At 42.5% G+C, this 25,735-nt stretch overlaps 1 protein-coding gene across 2 annotated transcripts in view; it reads left to right on the top strand.

Moving 5' to 3' along the window:
• Htt (huntingtin) overlaps nt 1-25,735 on the top strand; it is a 147,431-nt gene that overhangs the window by 97,204 nt on the left and 24,492 nt on the right. For both annotated transcript variants that reach the window (XM_021163625.2, XM_029477727.1), the window contains 14 exons: nt 1,654-1,776; nt 2,055-2,287; nt 3,533-3,675; nt 7,655-7,862; nt 12,893-13,034; nt 13,726-13,905; nt 14,021-14,197; nt 14,424-14,500; nt 15,812-15,950; nt 16,817-16,939; nt 20,082-20,295; nt 21,197-21,342; nt 22,594-22,771; nt 23,750-23,845. In XM_021163625.2, coding sequence (XP_021019284.1) covers nt 1,654-1,776; nt 2,055-2,287; nt 3,533-3,675; nt 7,655-7,862; nt 12,893-13,034; nt 13,726-13,905; nt 14,021-14,197; nt 14,424-14,500; nt 15,812-15,950; nt 16,817-16,939; nt 20,082-20,295; nt 21,197-21,342; nt 22,594-22,771; nt 23,750-23,845 — 2,179 coding nt within the window. The remainder of the gene's footprint in view (nt 1-1,653; nt 1,777-2,054; nt 2,288-3,532; nt 3,676-7,654; nt 7,863-12,892; nt 13,035-13,725; nt 13,906-14,020; nt 14,198-14,423; nt 14,501-15,811; nt 15,951-16,816; nt 16,940-20,081; nt 20,296-21,196; nt 21,343-22,593; nt 22,772-23,749; nt 23,846-25,735) is intronic.

A 25,735-nucleotide genomic window follows, 5' to 3' on the forward strand; every position in this document is an offset into this window, starting at 1 on the left:
CTGAGATTCTCTCTTCCATCTCTTGTATTCTGTTGCTGATGCTGGCATCTATGGTTCCAGATTTCTTTCCTAGGGTTTCTATCTCCAGCATTGTCTCACTTTGGGTTTTCTTTATTGTTTCTACTTCCCTTTTCAGGTCTTGTATGATTTTGTTCAATTCCATCACCTGTTTGTTGTGTTTTCCTGTATTTCTTTAAGGACTTCTACCTCTTTAGCAGTGTTCTCCTGTATTTCTTTAAGTGAGTCATTAAAATCCTTCTTGATGTCCTCTACTAGCATCATGAGATATGATTTTAAACCCGAGTCTTGCTTATTGGGTGTGTTGGGGTATCCAGGACTGGTTGAGGTGGGAGTGCTGGGTTCTGATGATGGTAAGTGGCCTTGGTTTCTGTTAGTAAGATTCTTACGTTTGCCTTGCGCCATCTGGTAATCTCTGGAGTTAGTTGTTATAGTTGTCTCTGGTTGGAGCTTGTTCCTCCTGTGATTCTATTAGCCTCTATCAGCTGACCTGGGAGTCTAGCTCTCTCCTGAGTCTCATGGTCAGAGTACACTCTGCAGGCAAGCTCTCCTCTTGCAGGGAAGGTGCACAGATATCTGGCGTTCGGACCTGCCTCCTGGTTGAAGATGAAGGCCCGAAAGAGGGCCTGTCCCAGAAGATGTGTCGCTTCTGTAGTCCGCACTCTCACCTGCGCAGACTAGTCTCTGGGGGATCTGGGACCCAAGATGGCTCCCCCAGGTGCTCCGGCAGAGCCCTCACGGGCAGGGCGGACACCTCTCTTCTGGCGGGGAAGGTGCCCGGATGTCTGGAGCCCGAAATGGGGTCTGTCCCAGAAGCTGTGTCGATCCTTAGCTTTCTTTATGTTTATTTGTTTTTCGTATCACTTACAAAGTAACCTAGCAATAATTTATGACTTAGTCAGAATTTCTGTAATCAGATGACCCTTACTAGTTAATTAAGAAAATGCAGTAGTCTGGCTGTGCCATATCTTGTGGAAACAAACAACCCTGGCTCCTGGACTGTGTGGGCCTCAGAACACAGGAACCTGTGTGACTCTCACCAAAGCACTATTACAACAGAAGATAGAACACAAACAGAGCCTGTCTATATACAGTCCTACCAGAAAGTCTGAGCCGCTGCCAGATGGATCTCTGGCCATGCTTTGAATGAAACCCCTAACAGATGACAAGGCACTATTTTGAAATAGGTTCTGTAGAAAGCACAAAGGAGCCATGTTTCTCGGCATTTCATAAACTCTTTTAGGCATACACTCTATTGGTAGTTGCTGTCTGCATATGCTAGGCAGTGTTGCGGGCACTGATAGGAAAAAATTCACTGAAGAAAATGTATTGAAAAGCAGTGCTCTCCCACCTAGATAATAATAAAATAAATACACTATTAAAGTATATACAATATCAGCTAGTCCCAGGAAAAGGATGGATGGGAGGGCAGACATAGAGAAATAGTGTCGTGAAACTTTGCTAAGGTTACTGCTGAGAGTAAAATGCAGCGGATACACTGCTGAAAGTCAAATGCTTTTAACTTTTAACTGAGAGGATGATGGTGATTGTGTGCCCCAGAGGCGCAGTAATGAAGTGTGTGAAGCTGCCATTTCCATCGTATTACAGACATGTCTATGATGCTTAATTCCACAGATGCATATTGACTCTCATGAAGCCCTCGGAGTGTTAAATACCTTGTTTGAGATTTTGGCTCCTTCCTCCCTACGTCCTGTGGACATGCTTTTGCGGAGTATGTTCATCACTCCAAGCACAATGGTGAGTGTTGCCATATATTTGGGATGCACTGGAGGATAGGTCCCAGCCCAGATCTGCCACAGCTGGTGAGGGAGGACTTAAGGATTTGCATTTTACCAAATCTCCAACTGAGTCTGATCCTGCTTCTCTGGGACCATACTTGGAACCAGTGCTCTAGGGACTTTTCTGTTGAATGATTTTCTTCCATGGAATTAACAACCAGGGAAAATTTAATCTTTCCTTAGCTTTATTTAGCATATGCATTTTCTTTTTCTTCTTCTTTTCTTTTTTCTTTTTAGGCATCTGTAAGCACTGTGCAGCTGTGGATATCTGGAATCCTCGCCATTCTGAGGGTTCTCATTTCCCAGTCAACCGAGGACATTGTTCTTTGTCGTATTCAGGAGCTCTCCTTCTCTCCACACTTGCTCTCCTGTCCAGTGATTAACAGGTTAAGGAGTGGAGGTGGTAACGTAACACTAGGAGAATGCAGCGAAGGGAAACAAAAGAGTTTACCAGAAGATACATTCTCAAGGTATGTTTTCTGTCTGAACCTGTAAACTGACCATGTCTTCTAGCTGGTCCCATGGTGTCGCAGCAGCAGCAGCCAACAGTAATCACTGTTCTTTACTGAGTCTGATATCACTTGCTTAGTTTGCTTTTTTTTTTTTTTTTTTTTTTTTAAGAAAAATGGAAAAGATTTGTTTCTTTTTATTAATTGTGTATGAGTGTTTTGCCTATGAGTAAGTAAGTATACTGAGGGTGTGTCTCATACCCATGGAGGCCAAAAGAAAGCATTGAATCTCTGGAATTGCAGTTTCAGACAGTTGAAGTGTCATTCTCTGAACCCAGGTTCTCTGCCAGAGCAGCAAGTTCTTTTGAACCCTGATTTTTCTTCTTACCTTCCTTGCCTTTTTTTTCACGTCTTTCCTAAGGTCTGTCCTTATGACAGACTTGACAAGAGTGGCTCACCATGATTAAGGAGGGGTGGCCTTCCCTGCATGCACCGCAGTAGTGGGTGAATTGCCCGTAGCATGGTCATGGTCAAAGCCTAGGGTAAGCCACTGAGAAGCAGCCCTGTACTTATTTTCACCATGTGCTACTTGAAGGACCTTTCGTTGCCAAGGTCAATGGCATCTTCCAGATACCTGCAGGATCAGCTCACATGCTCACACACACACACACACACACACACACACACACACACACACACACGGTGTGGTAGTGCCTCAAGGGCAGTGACAGAGGGGAGACTGCTTAGGCACTTGTCAACGCTCTGCACAGAGAAGTATCTGTGACTCTTAGAGTTTTCTCTAAGTTAGAGCTGTGCTGCAGATGTGCTCCTTAGGGCCTCACATTTGCAGGGGTAGCACCTGTAGTCTCCAGTAAACACACGATGGATGCCTTTGTGTTTGCAGGTTCAACTGGCAGCCCATTGCTTTCCCTCCATTAGGTTGAAGGAGTGGCTAAAACTGATGTTACACTAAGCTTTTATGGCGAATTACCGTTTTATATTTATGTAACACTCCTACAGCTGATAAAGCTTAAAAAATACATTGTCAATTTGCCTTGATGGGCCTTTGAAAGTGGTATGCTTACCATTTCACATTTAAAGAAGGTAATAGAGAGAAGCAAAGACTTAGTCCACAGTGATGGTCTGAAACATTTCACTTTCACTTGGTTTAGTGTACTGTCCTTGTGTTTTCTTACTTTACAAAAACCAATGGTCTTTATTTCACACTGTGACCTAATCTGCTGTATGTGCTCCCTTTCTTGGAAGGTTTCTTTTACAGCTGGTTGGTATTCTTCTAGAAGACATTGTTACAAAACAGCTCAAAGTGGACATGAGTGAACAGCAGCATACGTTCTACTGCCAAGAGCTAGGCACACTGCTCATGTGTCTGATCCACATATTCAAATCTGGTAAGTGGATCCGATTAGACTTCATAGTACTTTGTGTTCCCTGTCTCCAGCAGTGCCCTCTTCTCATAGAAACTGTTCTCCATGTTCCTTGTGCCATGTGAGAAAATGTTGATGGTAGGAGTGAATCTGATACCATATGGTCCAGCAATTACATTGATAGGCAGATACCTGAAAGGATGATGAGCAGAGTGCTTGGAAGATAGCTGTATACTAATCTTCATAATAGCATTCATTACACAGCTGAAAGAAGCAACTCTGACATCTAATGCTCAGCTGGTTGATAAGCCAAATATGGCATATACATAACTTATAGAGTCAAATGTGTCTATGTGGGATCCTTTTCAGCCTGAAAAGGTAAAATAGTTCTGACATAAGAAACAGCATGGGGTGTTGGAGACATAGCTCCTCAGTTAAGAGTATTTGCTGTTCTTGCAGAAGACCCTCCTTCGCTTCCCAGTGAAGAGGCTCACCATTACTGTAACTCCAGTTCCAGGGATCTGATTCGGTCTTTTAGACTCTGCCAGCACCAGACATACACAGGATGCATATACATACATGCAGGCAAAACACTCATATACATAACATTTAAAAGCCAACATAGGTGACCCTTGAAGACATTGTGCTAAACAAAATAAGCCAGGCCCAAAAAGACAACGGACACTATTTCATTTATATGAGATACTCAGAGTACTCCAAATCTAGAGACAAAAACCAAAATGGTAGTTGCCAGTGGCTTAGGAGAGGATTTAATGACTTTGGATTTTCAGTTTTACAAGATGATGGTGATATTGTATAACATAAGTGCATTTAATACCAGAACTGTATATTTAAAAATTATCAAGGTGGTAAATTTTATTTTATATGTATTTTACCACAATAAAAAATAATTGGAGGCCCGTAGGCCTTAGTAGATACAGGTGTTTGTAAGCAGCCCTGACAACCTGAGTGTGATCTCTAAGACTAACATGGCAGAAGGAGAGAATGAACTGCTTCCAAGTTATTCTCTGCCTCCAGGTACGTGCACCCCACCACCACCACCAGTAAACAAATAAACCTGAAGAGTCCTGCTGGGAATGCAGTGAATCCATTTGTAGTGATTGCCAGACACGTACAAAACCCTGGTTTTGATCTCTACCTAATCTAAACGTGATGGCACCCCAAAGAATCAGAAGTTCAAACTCATCCTCAGCTGCATAGAGAGATTGAGGCAGGACTGACCTACATGAAGACCTGTCTTAGAAAAGAATATTTTTTAAACTTGTTTGTTTAATTGGTGGGGTGTAGGTGGGAGTGTGATGTGGTGGCTTCATCCTGTAGTCTTCGTAGGGTATTTCCACATTCCAGCTGTAGTTTCTATCATGGCCTTGCTCTCTGGGGGACTCATTTCATGTGGCAGAAGTAGGGCCTCTAGCCACCGTGGTCTGAGCCTCTGAAGTATGCTGATTGGCCTCCATTCACCCACGTAGGCAGCTACATGTGAGCTCCTAGCTGCTCCAACCAACTTGAGTGGCCTTCTTTTGAGGGGTGTGTTGCCTCCTGGGCAGAAAGGAAAAGAAACAGATGATGAGCGGATAGTTTGGGCCAGAGAAACTGTTGGAACACTGGAGGCAACTTCTAGAAACCCAGCCAGAAGTGCCAGGAAGTGGACGATGTGGCAGAGTGTTTCTCCAGTCAGAAGGTGTGCTCTGTATTTGGAGTTCTATGTGCATTTTATGTGCATATCTTGGAGAAAAAGGTAGTTATTGCCCTTAGCCCTCATCCAACAGGACTTATATTCTTACCTGTTGCTATACTGGGCTCTGACGTCAAGCAGATGTACTTTCTGTGCCTTTGTAGAGCTTCACAGTCAGTGGGGAGGGTGGTACAGCAATACACAACCACTGTCCTAGGAAGTTCATTGGTACACATTTCTGAGGGTGCCTGGTTTATCTGGTTTACCCAAAGAGGTCAGCAAAACCAACCTTTGGAGTTGGAAGAACAAACTAGAGAAATGGAGTTGAGAAGAGAGTAGAGAGTAAAGCAAGCTGCTCAGGTGAACAGAGAGAAAGGCATTATGTGGACTGCCTCCCTTGTATCTGACACCCTTGGCATAGTAGTAGTGTGCCAGAATTTAATTTTGATAATGGGTGTTAGTTTCAAACTATATTTATTCCTAATATTGATTTAAGTATTGTTTTTTATCTAGAGATGTATGTACTTGTTTGTTGTGTGTGCACGAGAGAGACAGGAAGGTCATGCGCATGCCAGGGTGGGCAACTCCTCAGGAATCTCTTCTCTTTCCACCTTGTTTAGAGCAGCTTCTTCTGTTTCTGGGACTGCACTGCTGACCTTTTCACCAATCCTCCTGTCTCTGCCTTCCATCTTGCCGTACAAATTAAATGCCCACCCCCACATCTGACATTTTCCATGGGTTTTGGGGATCAAGCTTGTACAGAAAGTGTTTTTACCCACTGAGCCAACTGTCTGGCCCTTAAAGATCTTTTGATTTATGCTTCATTGGTCACTGTAGCAAATTGAAAGTCAAGAAGTATGCCTGCAAGTTGTTTTTAGTTTGTTGGTCACTTTAATATTTTTCATTGATTGGTTTGGATCTGATACCAGAAGAGCTTTCTCTTGCCTTCTTTGGATGGTAGAAGTCTATGTTGTGTCCTGCTCACCTGGTGGGCTGCCATGTGTGGCTGCTGTGTGATTTCGCTACTTACTATCCAGTTGCTCTAGCTTCTCTTGCTTCCTTTTTCAGAAACATCAAGGAGGAAAAAGATTCAAGGGCATATTTTTACTGTGTCAGTGTTGTCCAACAAAGTGACCTTTAGCTGCCCTGTGACTGGGCAGCTAATGCAGATAGCGTATCTTAGGTACTTTGTGATTTTGTTTAACTTCAAACACAATGGCTTAAATGGCTTCATGTCATCAGTGGTGCCACTTTTTTTTTTCTTCAGCATGCATACATCCTTCTGGAAGAACATTTCATGGTTAGACATACATATAAATGTCTATTTCTTATTTAGTATGACACTAGGTTTCAGAACTGCTGTTTGCTTGGTCTTAAGATTGGGTTGAAATAAATCAGCTATGTGTTTATAAAGATATATATTTAGGTCTCTTGACAGTTATCCTGTTTGCTTGGGTAGCCCCTTGTGCTTCTGTCTGCTGGCTGTGGCTCAGTTCTGTGTTCTCCCAGGTGTGGCCTGAATCCTTTCCCTGTGTTGGCTGGCTCTTTCTGGCCACCTGTGTCTAGGCCTCCACAGCAGCTGTTTTGGGACTCCTAAAGGATGTGGCAATTGAGCCAGGCAGTGGTGGCTCACACCTTCAATCCTAGCACTTGGGAGGCAGAGGCAGGCAGATTTCTGAGTCCGAGGCCAGCCTGGTCTACAGAGTGAGTTCCAGGATAGCCAGGGCTACACAGAGAAACCCTGTCTCGATACCCTGTCTTGGGAAAACAAAACAAAACAAAACAAAACAAAAAAAAAAAAACAAAACAAAAAGAAGGTGTCAATCATCAGAGGTGCAAAGGTGGACTGATTTCTTAAGTAAGTTGTGTCTGTTTCTGCTTAGAAAAGTTAAGAGTTTGGGGCTGGGGAAAAGCCTTAATCAGAGAAGTGCTTGCAGTGCAAAGTGTGAGAGCTGTGTTTGGATTGCCAGCACCTGTATTCCAAGCATTCCTTGACAGCCAGTCTAATCAGTGAGCTCCAGCTCCAGGTTCAGTGCAGGAGACCTTGTGTCAAAAAATCAGATGAAGAAGTAATATTGACCCTACATCAGCCTTTAACTTCAGCACATATGTACCCAGGTACACACATGCATCCTCACATACATATAAGCACAAGTATACACAAACAAAGGTCACAATTTTCTAAGCCAAGTGCTATAAAAGTATGGAAAAGGACAATGAATAGTACTTGGTCACCTGGTACTGGACCAGGTAGAACAATAGGGGCATACCCCATAATCCGTTTTTCTTATTTTTGTTTGGTTCTAGGAATGTTCCGGAGAATCACAGCAGCTGCCACTAGACTCTTCACCAGTGATGGCTGTGAAGGCAGCTTCTATACTCTAGATAGCCTGAATGCACGGGTGCGATCCATGGTGCCCACGCACCCAGCCCTGGTACTGCTCTGGTGTCAGATCCTACTACTCATCAACCACACTGACCACCGGTGGTGGGCAGAGGTGCAGCAGACACCCAAGTAGGTGCACAGCTTCCCAGGGCCAGGCCCCAGCCCAGTGTTTGGCCTGAGGCAAAGCTGCTATGAGAGCATTCTCATTTTCCATTCTTTATAAAGCTTTGTAAAATTCAGGCTGCATATTAATCTTTCTTTCATGGGTACTGTTTTGTAGGGAAATGTGGTCTGGCTACAGGCATTCAGACCAAACTGTTTCACTGTGATTTTCTTTGACAAGCGCTTTGACACTGTTCCATCGTTTGGGCTATGCTTGTCAGGCTCTATCCCTCCTGCCACGTCCTACGGCTCTCATTGGTTCTACAGCCAGACATGTTGCAATGTCTTAACTTTGTTATGAGTAAATGTGTTCTGGGTATTCTTAGATAATGAAGTAATTATTTAGCAAATTTCGAAACTGATTGGAAGTATTTTATTAATTTATTTTTACTATTCAGATAGACTGTTTCTGGTTGTGGGTGGCCCTCTTTTTTTTTTTTTTTTTTTTTTTTTTTTGAGGGGTCCTTTTTTTTTTTTTTTTTTTTTTTTGCAAAGCATTTTTAGGCTTAAATCTCAGTGCCCAGGTACTAACTCACTGACTTGCTCAGTCAGCTGTATGAGCATGTTTGGAAGCTAAGAGCTGTGAGCCCCGATGAGTCAGTCCTCAGTGTGCTTTCTGGACAGTTTATAAACACTTGTGGGGAAATTTTTCCTAAGGAAAAGTATAGGTAATGTTAGCTCCTCAGCTTGGTGTAGGGAGACCAGAGCCTCCCATCCAGACAAGCTTTTACATCCTGTGTCAGGCATTTTTTGCCCATCTGCTGTGTGCTCTTTATAATGTCATCTGCAAAGGAAATAGAAACACTACTTCCTGCCCCCACGTGTGATCACTTGGGGAGGTACCCACAACATCATTTGAAATGCTTAGAGGATCTCTTAAGCCTGTCACATTAACTGATCATTATAAGAGCTAGTGGACAGGAAGCCAGTTACATAGCTCTCTGGTTCTTACATGTACATGAAAATCAGCCTTGAAACTGCTTAAACATTTCAGTCCAGGAAGCTTCGTAGGGGCTAGGAGTTTGCACATATTCCAAGCCCCTGCTGCTGCCAGTGCGGTTGTTGCACTGATGCTTTAGCACAGGGACAGCTCAGCACCACCAGTGTTCCTTCCTTTCTTCTCTTTCTTTCTTTTCTATTTTTTCAGTTGTTTTTTTTTTCAATTTTTATAAAAATGTTTTTATTTGAAATAGAATCACATCATTTCCCCCTTTCAACTACCTTCCAAAGCCTCCTCTATACCTCCCTCTCACATTGATAGCCTTTTCTCCTTTTATTATATTTGTTACATAAACATGTACATGGTATGTGTGTGTATTACAGTATATATAAGTTCAATTTGCTGTGTCTGATTTTGTTATTTGTGTTTATATGGATTCATTGTTGGCTACTCTGCATTAGACAGCCAATAAGCAGGCTCATCCCTGGAAGAGGCTAATTCTCCTTTCAAAAAGTTATTAGCTACTTATATTTTTTTGTCTAGGGATGAGATCTATGAAAATTTCCCCCATCCATATTAATATATCCATGGATACTGCCTTTATTGTAGTCTTATTTGTGTATCCATTTCCCTCCTAGACTGCTTCACAGCAGACTTTCTGGTATTCTGGCCCTTACAATAGTTCTGCCTCCTCTTTCATAATGTTCCCTGAGCCACAGATGCAGGCACTGTGATGTAGGGATACAGGCACTGTATCCATTGGGCTAGACTCCCCTACAGTCCACTAAGCTCTAATTTTGTCCAGTTGTGGTTTTCTATGATTATCTTCATTTGCTATAAAGAGAAGTTTCTTTGATAAGGGTGGTAGCTACAAATTGAAGCTCAGAGCTGTGTATAATGAAGTCTATCTTTAATCTCAGCCTTCAGGAGGCAGAAGCAGGTGGACCTCAGTGAATTCAAAGCCAGCCTGATCTACAAACCAAGTTCCAGGCCTGCCAGTGCTACACAGAGTAAACTTGTCTCAAGTAAATAAACAAAAAACTGGCAGCTCTGACCTTAGTAAGGAGACTCAGTGCATAAAGGTACTTCCTGCTAAGCCTGAGACTTGAGTTCTAACCCTAAGACCCACATGGTAAAAAGAGTGTCTGTTCCCACATGTTGTCCTCTGATAGCCACAGGCACACGGGTGCACAAGCACACAAATCATTTGTCTAAAGGCTTAAAAAACAAAAAATAATTGGGGCCTGAGAACTTGCAGTAGGTTCCCAGGACAGTCTAGTAAACATCCAAGCCTGAGTTGTGTTGGGTAAGACAGGGGGTATGGAGCCTCAGTTAACTATGGATGAGCCAAGAAGGCAGGAGAAGGTAAGAATGGCTTTAGCCCACAGTAAGCCATAATTCTCAGCAACATCTGCCCACCCCATTGGTGTATAATAGTGTTGGAGATTAAAAGGCATACTATGGTTTGTTCAAGAGGAAATGGATTTTGTCCTTAGCTGATGGATCTTTTACCAAGATGCCTACTGAACACCCTGAAACATCTGTGGTAAAAGATGAAAGTGTTACGTTAATAGAAGAAAACAAGTAGGACAAGTGAATTTACTTTAGAATCCTTGGCTGTGCTCTGGATCTAGAATATAAGACTGCTAGAATGATTATTATTGGGTAGTCATAAATATAAAGATGAGTTTGGTGTGAGTGATGGCTTTGTAGCTGTGAACATGTTTGGGAGACAACTGCTGCAGAGTTAATAGTGAAGTGTGCTCTAGAATCATTCATCCGTGTTGCAGCCAAAGAAATGCATATGTGCAAGTATTCAGACTGTGCAATAACGTTTTACATGAATGTGCAGTGTGTATAGAGTCCAGGTAGAATATTTGGTATGAGCCTAGTTTGTATGTGCAAAATGTGTTCATGAATTCAAACATGACCAATATTAATAGTTGAGTATAGGCAAAAATCAAGGGCTGTTCATTGAATTGTTTCTTCAGCTTTTCTGTTTGACACTTTCAATAAACGGGGGAAGAAGGTAGAAAAGACAGCAATCAGAGTCAGCTCTTAGGCCTTACTATAAGGGGATTGGAACTATGAGAAATGGGATCATAGTTTCTTTTCATTTATATTTGTGTGTATCTCTCTCTGTCTCTCTGTCTGTTTTGTCTGTCTGTGTCTGTGTGAATGTGCCCTAGCCCACATGTAGAGGTCAGAGGACAACTTTGAGGAGTGAGTCAGTCTTCTTCTTCCACTGTGGAATCCAGGGATTGAACTCAGGTTGCCAGGCTTGTGCAACAAGCGCTTTTACTTGCTGAGCCATCTTGCCAGTTCAAGAGGGGATTTCTAGTGATAGAAATAATAGTAACGTTTCTCCAAAGGGCTAAAGATTGGAGTGTACAGAAAAAGCTTCCTTGAGTTGGTGAATGTGGGATTTGGACACAGACATTGGTTTTATTGTAGTAGTTATTGGTAGTTTTTCAAAGTTGAAATTACAGTTTCTTTCTTTCCTTCCTTCTTTATTATGTGTGTTGGTATTTTGTCTGTATGAGGGTGAGATCACCTGGAACTGGAGTGATAGATGGTAGTGGGTGGGTGCTTGGAATTGAATCCACTGGCTGGAAGAATAGCCAGTGCTCTTCACTTCTAAGCCATCTCTCTAGCTCCAAAATTACCATTTCTCACCATACACAATATATTAAAATGAGAAGCCTATCTATCACTTTCAGTTTTTAGTGCAGTATTCTTCAGAGAAGCCGCCTGTGCTTTTCCTCATTGCTTAGATGTCAAGATCTGCACTTAGGTAACTTGTGCTCCTCAGTGGCATTATTTGTGTGATGATTTGATTAGTATCTGTCTCTTCTTTCTATGGTTGCTCTTACATTCCAGTCAGTACCATTTCACATTCAAACCATAACAATGTCTCCTGCTAATTATTTAATTGCAAATGTCACCTATTATACATGAGTAGTTCTTTGCTGTACATGTGGCTATGAGTGTAAGCTACAAAGCTCCAACTGTGAAAGGGCAGAGGTTCTGTATATGTTTCCTAACTGACAGAGGGTGCCTGGTGAAATGCCTTTTGTACCATCTGTTGTCAGATGCAAACAGTACCATTATTCCAGGAAGCTCCCTCTTGTCCCTTTATCACCATCCCTTCCCTTGTCCATAAGAACCTCCGTGAATACTCTGTGCCCGGAGCAGAAGTCCATGGAAATGAACTCTGCATCCGGTTGTTGATCAGCACCAATGGTTTAAAGTTTATTCCCGTGGTGGTGATCTGTGGTCTGCTCCTGCATTACTGAGTTGGTCCCACTATAGATACACTAGGTTACTCATCCATCTGCTAGCTAGGAAGCAGAAATGGTTGGCAGCTTTAACAAACTTTTAGCCTGCAGCACAAGTTTTATCGATAATCTATTAGTACTGAGGACTTACAGGACTGGTCAACAAATTTCAAGCGTGCTTTCTCTCCTGTGACCTCTGTCCCTATTGAGACTGAGCAAAAGACTGGAAATATGTCAGACATTGACTTTTAAATATTTGGCTATAACTGAGAGTCTCCAGGGTTATATTTAGAAAGATGCAATGAGAAAGGAGTATGAGTGGAGTAACCACTGCAATAGAGAAGAAGCACTCTGAACAGTAATTCCACAACCAAGACCTTCTCAGGAATGTTTTTGAAAATTAGTAGGAGAGTGTGAAATGAGGCTTCTCCCTGGCACTTGAAGAACATGAGAAATATCAGAACAACTGCTCCGTTATCAAACCTGGCCAGTGTGAATTCTGGAATGGACATGGTATTTGGAATTGCAGCTTTAAATAGTGGGTTTTGCCCTTCAGCCAAGCACTGTAATCATCTGGCTGCTAAACTCTCTGTGTCCTTCAATGTTTTCTAGGGACAGAGGTCTGAGGTGCATAAACACACACCACCAGTTTGATATAGCAATATCTGGAATAACTTGTGGGTTTAAGAAGGAAAATCCAGCATAGCCTTGTTCAATATTGTGTGTCTAAGTTTGTGGCTATCCCAGACATTCCCTCATTGCATATTCATGCCTTGTAGGAGACACAGTCTGTCCTGCACGAAGTCACTTAACCCTCAGATGTCTGGCGAAGAGGAGGATTCTGGCTCGGCAGCTCAGCTGGGAATGTGCAATAGAGAAATAGTGCGAAGAGGGGCCCTTATTCTCTTCTGTGATTATGTCGTAAGTGTGATAAATGCCCACAAGAGCTCTTATGGTAGAGGGTGGCATAGATGCTGCTTATATGCACCTGCTAGGCAACCAAATTATTCACTGTGCCACAGATATATCAAAGCTGAGGAGAGGTAGCAATGTTTACTCTGGAGTTTAATTAGAGCAGTCTGGTAACATTTTTCCTTGTATTGGGCAGCTGTGTTTTTTGATTCAGGAACTCTATCAAATCTGTAGCATTTAGTGTCTGTTTTCTTTACTAAGCATTGCAGACAGAGTAAGTAGAGCAGCCCATGCTAGGCTGGCCTGCAACCTAGTAGCAAGTTGTATTCCAACATGGGGCTTCCTTTGTTCCCATGCATGCAAACTCCAGGCCAGTCGCTAGGGAGGGCTACACCAGACTGCTCACCGTGCCCCTATGGGCATCTACCTCTTGACTTGTCCAAGGAGCCAATTCTCTGATATTGAGGCATTTGCTGGTGTCTCTAGGAGCTGGATGTTGCCCTTGGTTCTTGGCTTCCTGTGGCCTCTACCACATGTGATCAGAGGTGTGAGGTTCTATAGGTTTCCTTCCTTTCTCCCATTTACTTATACTCAGACACTTGTCTTCACCAAGGCAAAATTTGTATTTCAAATGTGTTTTTTCTTACCCTTTGTAGCCTTCTTGTCCACTTGAAATATATCTTTTATTATATCTTTCTAGTGTCAGAATCTCCATGACTCAGAACACTTAACATGGCTCATTGTGAATCACATTCAAGATCTGATCAGCTTGTCTCATGAGCCTCCAGTACAAGACTTTATTAGTGCCATTCATCGTAATTCTGCAGCTAGTGGTCTTTTTATCCAGGCAATTCAGTCTCGCTGTGAAAATCTTTCAACTGTAAGTCTTTAGCCTGCCAGTTTGCTTTCTCCAACTTAAAAATGGAATACTGAGATTTTGTCAGTACTAGTTATCAGTCTGAGGAATAATAAATTTCGTTCCTTCTCAACATTAGCCAACCACTCTGAAGAAAACACTTCAGTGCTTGGAAGGCATCCATCTCAGCCAGTCTGGTGCTGTGCTCACACTGTATGTGGACAGGCTCCTGGGCACCCCCTTCCGTGCGCTGGCTCGCATGGTCGACACCCTGGCCTGTCGCCGAGTAGAAATGCTTTTGGCTGCAAATTTACAGGTACTGAAAATGGTAATTTATATCAAAACTTAGAAAGTCAATCAAAACATTTGGTCTACTGACCTGGTCTTGATTGGCCACTGATAAAGAGCGTGTATGTCATATTTGTTATTTGTGTGTCTGACCAATGGCTCGTTTTAGATATACTGTGCATAGTAATTTATCCTTTTTAAGTGGGTGTGAGGTTGTATATCACAAAAGCCCTGATGTGTTCTTGTCTGTGTAGAGCAGCATGGCCCAGTTGCCAGAGGAGGAACTAAACAGAATCCAAGAACACCTCCAGAACAGTGGGCTTGCACAAAGGTAAGACTGCAGCGTGGGGTCCTGGCATTTGGGAAACCAGCATATTAACACATAGATATGTACAGGAACAAATAGGTAGACAAAGGAATTAGTTTATAGTGAGTTTACTACAGCAATGCCAGAATAGAAAAGACTGTCTAAATATCAGATGAAATTTAGTCATGTCTCACTTTAGTAGACATGAAGAAGTGGCACTCCAATACCTGTTGCACAGAGGAGGGACTCCTGAACTTTGTGACTGTTGAAGGGATAAGAAGTATGTTTGTTACCTCTGCTACTGGACCCTGACTGAGTGGGAATAAAGCTAGAACCTAATTGCCAGGTTGGAGGGAGTAAACACGAGAGTACTACCTGGCTCTTGGCATGTGCACATTATGTTTGTGTCTTGTTAAGTGACATCTCTTCATAGCTATTCCTTTGCCTAATTGTTTGAAAATCTTTTAGAAGCCTTTATTAGAAACATTTCCATCTGTAGTGTAAGTGTAGTTCCTTGACTGCAAGATAAATTAAGAAAAGCTTTCACCTCTTTTCCATTGCTGAAGGGGGAAGGGAACATCAGAGAGGCTGAGTCTCTCATAACTTTAATCTTCAGAGGATTTTTTCATGGTGTTTCAAAATGGGACAGGGCATGGTCTGGATGATTTTTCTCAATCTGCAGTGCCACATGATGCTGACATTTGATCATTTGACATATGAAGTATCACATTGACTCTGTATAGTAAGAGAGTAAATTGTCATTGTGTTTGACCGTAGTTGTAGTCATAGACCAAGATAAGGAAGATTATGACATCATAAATAATTTAGGCCAGATGAAATGGTTTTCTGTGAAATGACCATTCCTAATGGAATGAATTGTGTCATTGGGGATTAAATGGAGTTTGTGCACTTGGATCTTAAAATTTATCTGTTTTGCACATATTACAAATACAATGGCTAGGATTATGTAATTCAGTGGTAAAGCACTTGTCTAGCATGTACAAGTCCCTAGGTTCAATCTCTAATACTGCCAAGAAAAGAAAGAGTAGAATAGAATAGCTTTGTTAGCGGTTATATAGTGCATTGCCTAATGGAATGTTGAGCATAAATGAAACTGCTGGAAAATATCAGTGAGGTATAAATTTTGGTAATTTAAAGTAACTAGGGCATAAATGTGCATCATGACTTTAGAACGTTGAAGGGAAAGTCCAAAACCTGTTGCCTTGTCTTAAGAAGCTCCTAGTCCTCGTTGGTATTACATGTTTCTAGAACTCATCTGTGCAAAGACTGAGATTTCAAACCAAAGAACAAACTACTCTGTTTTTTTTATTCCAGACACCAAAGGCTCTATTCACTGCTGGATAGATTCCGACTCTCTACCGTGCAGGACTCACTTAGCCCCTTGCCCCCAGTCACTTCCCACCCACTGGATGGGGATGGGCACACATCTCTGGAAACAGTGAGTCCAGACAAAGTAAGTGTCCCGAATGTCTAAGTGTGATGGCCGGGAACCCTGTGGAGACAATGACAGCCTCTGTCTACAATGAGGATAGTGGTGGCTGTCAGTATACATGGGACCTGACACTCAACTCAGGTCATTAGATGCCCTGCTTGGGATTAGAGTGCAGGATGGAGGCCAAGAGGTCCTACTGAGAACAGGAGTGCTGATGTGAGGCTCTTGTGGAGGACTGTGGGGGCAAGTCAGGTGGCTAGTCAGCAAGTCAGGAAAAGTTGGTTGTGGTCCAGGACCTATGACTGCAGACATTGTCCAGCACATGCTGACAAAACTTGGCCTGCCTCCCCCTCTGAACCTTCTACCTCCTATAAATTGATGCACCTACTGCCACCAGCTATATAATGTATTGTCATCTGTACCCTTTCTCATTCACACTTGAGAATTAGAAACTGTTAGGGCCTTTGCCTTTTAGGTAAGGAGATGAGATTTTAGAAGCCTGCAGCCCATGACAGAAAACACACATTTGCCCCAGGCTCACTCTCCAGCTTTGTGTGAGGCATGTCTTTGGCTTTGGCTGCTGGGAAAGATGAAGGAGGCAGATAGATACTCCAGTATAGTATAGATGGTGCATCATCTAGAGTACAGGTAGAGCAAAAATTGTGAACACTGAGAACTTGGCTGAGTTTGCAAGGACTGCTGGAAGTTCCACAGGTGGAAAAGAAGAGGGCATTCAAGCACAGAACAAGAGAGGGAAGACTAGCTGTCTAGAGAGTGTAAGCCCAAGATGTGTCTGATGTCTGTACAGCCAGCCGTCAGTGCTACTATCACAGCCCAGAGAAGCCAAAGTGCCTACCCGGTCCCATTCAATTTTCTTTTCTTCTCAGGACTGGTACCTCCAGCTTGTCAGATCCCAGTGTTGGACCAGATCAGATTCTGCACTGCTGGAAGGTGCAGAGCTGGTGAATCGTATCCCTGCTGAAGATATGAATGACTTCATGATGAACTCGGTAGGCAACAATCCATTGAGTCCAGGAAATCCTCAGCTCTGCTTGTCAGAAAGAGTTAGATCTGTGTCTTAGTTAGGGTTTCTATTGCTATGATATAACACCATGACCAAAAATCAAGTTGGGGAAGAAAGAGCTTATTTGGCTTAACACCATCATTGAAGAAAGTCAGGATAGGAACTTAACAGGGCCAGAACCTGGAGTCAGGAGCTGATACAGAGGCCATAGAGGGGTACTGCTTACTTGCTTGTTCTCCATGGTTGGTCAGCCTACTTTCTTATAGAACCCAGGACCACCAGCCCAGGGATGATACCACTCACTATGGGCTGGGTCCTCTGCCATCTATCACTAATTAAGAAAACACCCACAGGCTTTTGGTGGCATTTTCTTTTTTGCTTGTTTGTTTTGAGACAGGGTTTCTCTGTGTAGCCCTGGCTGTCCTGGAACTCACTTTGTAGACCAGGCTGGCCTCAAACTCAGAAATCCGCCTGTCTCTGGCTCCCAAGTGCTGGGATTAAAGGTGTGCACCACCACCCCCCGGCTTGGTGGCATTTTCTTATCTGAGGTTTCCTCCTCTTAGATGACTTTAGCTTGTGCCAAGTTGATAAAACTAGCCAGCACAATTTGTCTCATCTTTGTGTGATTAATATATGGGAAACCTGAGTCCAAGCAAGGGACACCAGCAAGCCAAGCACATGGGAGGCTCTAACAAAAAATGGCACATGAGAACTATAATCCAGAATAGCTAGCACATGTGATATGAATAGGATGCCATTTTAAACAAACTAGAATCCTAAAAGAAGAAAATTGTTTTAACTTGATCTTTCATACCTTTAAAGAAAACGGGTGGTCATAGGCTATGGTCAGTTGATCATTCATTTCCTGACTATAAGAAAGTATTGTGTGTTCATTGTCTTCTGGAAAATTATCTCTAGTAGCCCCTGTATTAATTACTTTCTCGTTGCTGTGATAAGACACTGAGGAAAAGCAGTTGAAAGGAGTAAGGATTTGTTTTGGCTTACAGTTCAAGGTTACAGTCCTTGGCAGGGGAAACATCACGGTAAGCTTGATGTGTCTGGTCACATTGTGCCCGTGACCAGAAAGCAGAGAGAAGTGACTGCTAGTGCTGAGCCCTTTGTGTTCAGTCCAGGATCCCTGCCCACAGTTAAAATGGGTCTTCCTACCTCAACCTCATCAAGATAGGCACACCAAGAGTCTTATCTCCTAAGCAGTTGTAGATCTGCTAAGCTGATATCAGTATTGACCATTACACCTAACATGTAGTGGGGCACCTTGTCCCTGTAGATAAAGAGGCATTCTGTCATGTAGTGAGGTGCCCCGTCCTCTCTAGATATAGAGGAATTACCTCATGTAGTCAGATGCCCTGTACTGTCTAGATACAGAACAATTCTCCTCCACTTACCCCTCAAATACCTGAGAGCTGGTGCAGGCCTTGAAAGCATTCAGTTCCCTGCCTTGTCTTCTTTGCCAAGCGTCCTTAGGCCACTACCTTAGTGGGGTTCTTTGTTGCCCGGTGAAGACAAGGACTTCATGGCCCCTTGATACATGCCAAATGGTTATGGGGAAGTAGGAGCTGAGCAGGTTAATAGGAGCTGTGTGTGCTGTGGAGAGAGAGGGTTCTCACACAGGAAGATACCTAAAGTACAGGACCCAGTTTGTTATATTTTCCAGGTCGTTAAGTGGACTATTAGCAGCTTACAAGTTCCATCCATGACCATAGAAATGTTTGATTTGGGAGTACTAATGATGAAATACAGTGTTTAATATTAAAGCTTATATTCTACTTGAAAAAATTGTCATTCTCTCTAAATCCTTAAATGGCTTAAAATAAGTTTTTGACAAAACATAATAAAAACTGTCATATGAGACCAGACATGGTAGTGCATATCCTTAATTCCAATATTTGGGAGTCAGACACTTGAGGATCTCTGTTTGTGACCTGTCTGGTTGACTTAGTAAGTTCCAGGCCAGCCAGGGCTACATAGACTGTCTCCAAATCAAAAAGAAAGAAAGAAAGAAAGAAAGAAAGAAAGAAAGAAAGAAAGAAAGAAAGAAAGAAAGNAAGAAAGAAAGAAAGAAAGAAAGAAAGAAAGAAAGAAAGAAAGAAAGAAAGAAAGAAAGAAAGAAAGAAAGAAAGAAAGAAAGAAAGAAAGAAAGGAAAGAAAGAAAGAAAGAAAGAAAGAAAGAAAGGAAAGAAAGAAAGAAAGAAAGAAAGAAAGAAAGAAAGAAAGAAAGAAAGAAAGAAAGAAAGAAAGAAAATTAAAAGTTTTCGGCATGTGAAATGTTGATTTTTTTTTCCAAGCAGATTTTTGTCTACTATAAGATGCTCTGTGTGCCTTCTCAGGCTGCAGCGTTGCTTGGCATTCCATTGGATTCTTAGATGGCATATTAAACTTGGTGCGCTGTTTACATCAATTAAGATTTGTCATCCTAGAATTATTTCAAAGAAATATAAGATCATAAAAATTAAAAATATTGCTCTTTCTCTCTTTCCCTTCCCCCCTCTCTCCACGTGGCCATGGCCAGTCTCTCTCTCTTTCTACCTTCTCTCCTTTCTCCCTGTCTTTCTACAATAAAGCTCTAAAACCATTAAAAAAATTTAAAATATTACTTTAAAATTCAAAGATGACAGTGACCAGAAATATTTATTAAACATGTTAAGTGGAGTTGTTGATATATTTATTAATATATATAAAACATAGGATATACTTTTTAAAATAGAGAATTCAGCTTAGTTTTATCTGTCTTTTAACTTTATTTGTAGTCTAAGATCTTTTCTAGAGTGTATTTCCCACTTTTATTATTATAAGTTACTTGAAACAAGCTACATCATAAGAGAAAAAGATTTATTTTGACTGATAGTTCTGCACATACAACATCCAAGGGCCCATCTGGTGATGACTTTACTGTCAGAGTCCCAGTGTGGTACAGAAAATCTCCCATGGCAAACAATAAGGAGCTTGAGTGTATGTTTCTAGAATATTCTCAGAAGCATTCCTTGCAGTTCTTTGGTCTGGATTATTTCAGAAACAAATGCTTGTTGCATTAACTGTGTGTGTTCCAACCTGAAGGAAAGCTTACAGTCTTTGCTGCTGTTTGTCTTGCATGTAAACTTCTGACCCAGGAGTTCAACCTAAGCCTTTTGGCTCCCTGTTTAAGCCTTGGCATGAGCGAGATTGCTAATGGCCAGAAGAGTCCCCTCTTTGAAGCAGCCCATGGAGTGATTCTGGACCGGGTCACCCGTGTTGTTCAGCAGCTTCCTGCTGTCCATCAAGTCTTCCAGCCCTTCCTGCCTATAGAGCCCACGGCCTACTGGAACAAGTTGAATGATCTGCTTGGTAATTAAATGCAGTTCCCTTGGATGCTTGTCTGTCTATCTTCTCTGTCACTCTGTCTCTCTTTATGGGTGATAGGAATGGCAGTAGCAGAATGAACAAGTCAGAGGGACACTGAGTCACACATTGAACCTAGAGCTGCCAACTCTGCTAGATCAGCTGACCAAGCCTCTAGGACCCTCCTGTCTCAGCCCTAAGTGCTGAGGTTACAGGTGTACACCCACAGCCAGGTTTTACATGAGATCTTGAATTCCAAACTCAAGTCCTCATGCTTGCACAGGAAGCACTTATCCACTGACCCATCCTCTCAGCTCACGTTATCTTAGTGTTTTAGTTATTTTATTTTATATTATATTATAGTTGTCTGCATGTATGTCTTCACCAAATGCATACAGTGCCCATGGAGACAGAAGATGGCATCAAATCCCATGGGACTGGAATTACAGGTGACTGTGAACACACTATGTGGCAGCTAGAGATTTAACTTAGGTCCTCTGGAAGTGCAGCTCATGCTCTCAGCTCCTGAGCTATCTCTCTAGCTACAAGTTGTCACAGCTTTTAAAAGTGTTACAGATTCAGCACCGTGCTTTTCCTCAAGCACGCATATAGTCAGGACTGTTGATCTAAAATATCTGAGAACCTGCACCAAATCCTTAGCTCTAAACACCTTTCTTTGTTGCTTGACCTGGATATAGAAAGTCATGTTCTAAGCCCTTCAGGATCAGTGGGTTAGACTCAGGGCAAACCATGTCCTGACTTTATATAGCATGTATGAGTGAGCATGTACAGATGTGCTTGCTCTCTTGGTCTTGGCAACCTCAAATTCACATAGTTGTGTGAAGGCTTCTGAAGGGGAGGGCCTGTGCTCACAGTCAAAGTCACTCATGTCAGTCTCATGTTTCAGGTGATACCACAACATACCAGTCTCTGACCATACTTGCCCGTGCCCTGGCACAGTACCTGGTGGTGCTCTCCAAAGTGCCTGCTCATTTGCACCTTCCTCCTGAGAAGGAGGGGGACACGGTGAAGTTTGTGGTAATGACAGTTGAGGTAAGAGCAGCTCTGAAATTATGTGTCTCTGTGAGGACAGGATATGTGAGTAGCACTAAGATGAGAGTCCTTGAAAACCGACAGTGTGAAGTACAATAGTGCACACATTAGCCCAGCTGCTTTGGAGGCAGAGGCAGAATTGTGGGTTCCTGGTCAGTAAGGATGTGCCTGAGTATATAGCTAGATCCTATTTGAATAAACAGGAAGGCAGGGAATGCCTATTGGCAAAGTCTCATTCACCTGATGGTACAGAGTGCCTTTCACCCTCACCACTGGGAAGCAAGGAGGTCTGTAAGACAACCTGTTATCCCTACACTATAAACCTAATGTGAATCCTAAATAAAATCTAGACAGTGTTACATTTTAAATTGGGCAGTGAAGCTGGACATTTCACCCAGAAACACTTGGCCCCTCAAAATGTATGTATACGTGCGCTGTGGTTTTAATACCTTTCCATGGGCATGCTGGGAAAGAGCCTCACTGTGCCAGAGCTGTGTCGCCAATCCTGAACAAGGGTTGACACCTTACCCTAAGAGAAGAAAGTCAGTATCCTGAGGGTGTATGATACAAAGGCACCAGGTGAACCAGGCTAAGTTAGGTAGTCTTTGAGCTTGTCTTAGCCCAGTGAAGACAAGAAAGCAAATGTGTGTGCAAAGTATGGGGTGGCAGCTCCTAGTTATACTCTGCGCTGCACAGGCCATGCTATGACACTTGTTTCCTATAACAACTCTGAAGGGTGAACTCTGTTCCCATTTCACACATGGGGAAAGAAGCTCAGAGAGGTTCGGGGACTTGCTAGAAGTCACTAGTCATAAATCATACTCCAAAACTCGGTGTTGTGACTGAGATACAAAACAAAACAGATTCTGTTTCTTTACAAAAAAAAAAAAAAAAAAGTCCATTGTTACAGGAGCCCTCAAGACCCTGGCTGGAGGCTTTGTATATGGCTCAGATCAAGTTTCTATGGGCACCCATGGTTCTAAAGGAAAAAAGACACCTAGGGTGGTTGGGCATTCTAGCAGAGGGAAGGCTGGAACTTGGGGTATAGGTGGATCAGGACTGAAAATTAAGAAAGCTAGGAATGACAACCTAGAAATGTGGGTCAGGGGCCATTCTTCTGCAAGGAGGTTGTCTGATCTCCTGCCCTCTCCATCTGTCCATGGTCTTCCATAGCTTTTATTGGCACTGCTTCCCTAGAGGTCCCTGAGATAGAGTCCTGGGTGAGCATTCTAACACAGTGCTTCCCTTTAGGCCCTGTCATGGCATTTGATCAATGAGCAGATCCCACTGAGTCTGGACCTCCAAGCCGGGCTAGACTGCTGCTGCCTGGCACTACAGGTGCCTGGCCTCTGGGGGGTGCTGTCCTCCCCAGAGTACGTGACTCATGCCTGCTCCCTCATCCATTGTGTGCGATTCATCCTGGAAGCCAGTAAGTTTTTGTCTATGAATGATTTTCTTGTCTTCACACAGCTCAACTGATAATCAGCAATACATGTCAGGCTGGAATATTTTTTCTTCCTGTCTTGTATTTCCCAAGAACCAAGTTAGGACTTGGGGCAGAATGGATAGATTGTAGGTGCTGCCTTCAGAAGGCCCATTTGTCCACCCCCAGACCTTGTCATTACACTAGAACTTAACTTGAATTTGCTTTTCTAGCTATTTTGTTTATAGTTTGGAGTTCTAGCTCTTAAAAAATATTTTTTAAGTTTTATCCCTTTGATCTTTAGTCTTAGTTGACTATTTGATGTTCTTAGTCCTAGATGATTATAAGATTAATAAGATTACATTCAATAGATGACTTCTGTTAGAGTTGAAGTGTGTACTTGCATACTGCATTGTAATGCTAATATGTTGTAAAATAAAAGGGATTCATTCTTTTCAAGGAACAGTGTCCTCAACAAGGGTCATTAGCTAAAAATTTTTAAAAATTGGACATTATAGTTTACATGTTAGAGGATGTTTTGAAGTTTTATGTTTTCAAATTAAACATTATAGAGTGGTGTTTTGATCTTTCATTGTTTAAATTGTTTTCATCTGTGCATTGTAGTCAACTTGGAAACAAAGATCCAGGGATTAATTTTAAAAAGCTAAGCTTCTTAGTCAAAGTGACGCTTTTAGCAGTATTGAGTTGTGAATAGTCTGATAAAAACTCTCAGGGTGGAGATGGCAGACAGTGCATTTAGAAGCCTCAGTGTGGAAGCACAAGTCTTTGTTTGTTCATGACTAGCCAAAGCACTGGTGCCTGCATCTGCTGTTCTCCAGTGCTTTTCAGTTTTACAGAAATTGCTTCTAGAAATCTAGCCCTCAGTTGTCCTAACTGTCATCGTACGTTTCTATGAGGCTGCACAGGCATGAAGTACCTTAAGTACAAAGAAGGGTTAAAGTATATGTTCTGCTGTAATTTCAGTTGCAGTACAACCTGGAGACCAGCTTCTCGGTCCTGAAAGCAGGTCACATACTCCAAGAGCTGTCACAAAGGAGGAAGTAGACTCAGATATACAAAGTAAGTCTTAGGACCATTTTTTCCCCTTCTTTGTTTCTCTGGAGCCTTCAAATTCATTGGCAAAAGAAACTCATGAAGTGGACTCTGGGAAACATTTCTCTTGCTGTCCTGAGGACTCATCTAGACTTTAAGGGGCAAGAGGGCTTTTTGACCATGGCTGCATATATGTTCCTGGTTTTGTAAGCCCTGTTTTTCTGGTGAAGATTCCCCTTTCCTTAATCAGTTGGTCTGACTCATCCTACATCCTTCCTCACAACCTGGATTTGTACCTCTTCCCTGGGAAGCACTGCCCCACCCCCCTGTCTTAGCCTCAGCACTTAGGCTACTTTAGGATAAATATCTTTTCCTTGTCTGTGCTCTCAAGGTTGCTGCTTGGTTTGTTGTAAGTGACTGGCCAATATGTATGTATTAAATTCTGAATGAGTAACTCAAAATTTTAAGGAATTTGAAGTTAGTGCAGATGCTATATGATATACAGTAACCTTAGTGACTATTTCAGACATCTCTTTAGTGACATTTGTTGACATGTTTGCTTTGCCACAGGGTCTTTCCTCTGTAGCCCAGGCTGACAATGAATTCATGACCCTCACACCTCAACCTCTTAAGTAGTAGATGCTGTCATTACTTGGAAAAATAATACTGAAATCACCATCTAAACTTAGGAACAATGTCTTTTTCTGATCTTCCTTATGAGTCTAGGGTAGCTGTTGTCTTAGTTACGATTTCCATTGCTGTGAAGAGACACCATGACCAAGGCAAGTCTTATCAAGGACAACATTTTATTGGGGCTGGCTTACAAGTTCAGAGGTTCAGTCCGTTATCATCATGGGAGTAAGCATGGCAGTGTGCCAGCAGACATGGTGCTGGGGAAACTGAGAGTTCTGTGTCTTGATCCAACTACAACCAGGAGAGACTATCTCATGAGCCGCTAGGAGGAGGGTCTCAAAGCCCACCTCCACAGTGACATACTTCCTCCAATAAGGCCATACCTCCTAATAGTGCTACTCCTGGAACAAGCATATTGAAACCACCACAGCTCTCTTACTGTGATAGTTGTGGCAAGGCGAAGGACATTTTGGCCAACTGAGTTCTTGACTCTTAACTGCCAGGCTTCTAGGCTCGTTGAGTTACTTGATCTCAAAGGCTCAAATACTATAGCTACAGCTAATTCTTCCACAAGCATGTAACATTGAATATTATCTTTCCTTGGGTCACCAGGAGCCTTTGTAATCACAAGTATAAAACTGTCTAGTCACAGCCCAATATTATGACACAGGCCTGGAAATGCAGCACTAAGGAGGCCAAAGCAGGAGGATCATGACTTTGAGTCTACTCTGAGCTATATAATGAGAGAAACTATTTTAAAAGACAGGGCTTCCCTGTCTTTAGCTTTTCGATTCTTTCTCAAGATTATATAGTTGCACAGAGGCCCATGAGCAACACCATCTCAGTACAGCCTGGGCTCTCCTTGGTTTCTGACTGGAGCCCTTGAGTTCCTGGAGTTCACTTCACCTCATAGTCTGGTCGTTTCCTAACTGAGCAGCAACTCAGGTTATTCTGTGCTTCTGTTGTAAGGATAAGACGCACATAAGGAAATCAGGCCATGGAAAACACTGGAATTAATGCCCACCATCTTGAGAATGGGTAGGTGGGCCCAGTGGCAGGAGATGACTTAATTCAGGCAGATGAAGTTTTGCTTATCCTCTGTGACTTGAGGTCAGTCAATGAAGTTCTGGTCAGAAGAAGCAACCTGCATTTTGCTTTTAAAAAAAATTTGTGTGTGTGTGGGGGGGGGGGGGGTTTTGTTTTGTTTTTTTTTTTTAGACAGGGTTTTCTGTATAGCCCCGGCCGGTCCGGATCTGAAACCTTCATACAAAATTCTGCTTTCTG

The sequence above is a fragment of the Mus caroli genome, chromosome 5 (genome assembly GCF_900094665.2).
Source record: "Mus caroli chromosome 5, CAROLI_EIJ_v1.1, whole genome shotgun sequence".
Classification (NCBI taxonomy): Eukaryota; Metazoa; Chordata; class Mammalia; order Rodentia; family Muridae; genus Mus; species Mus caroli.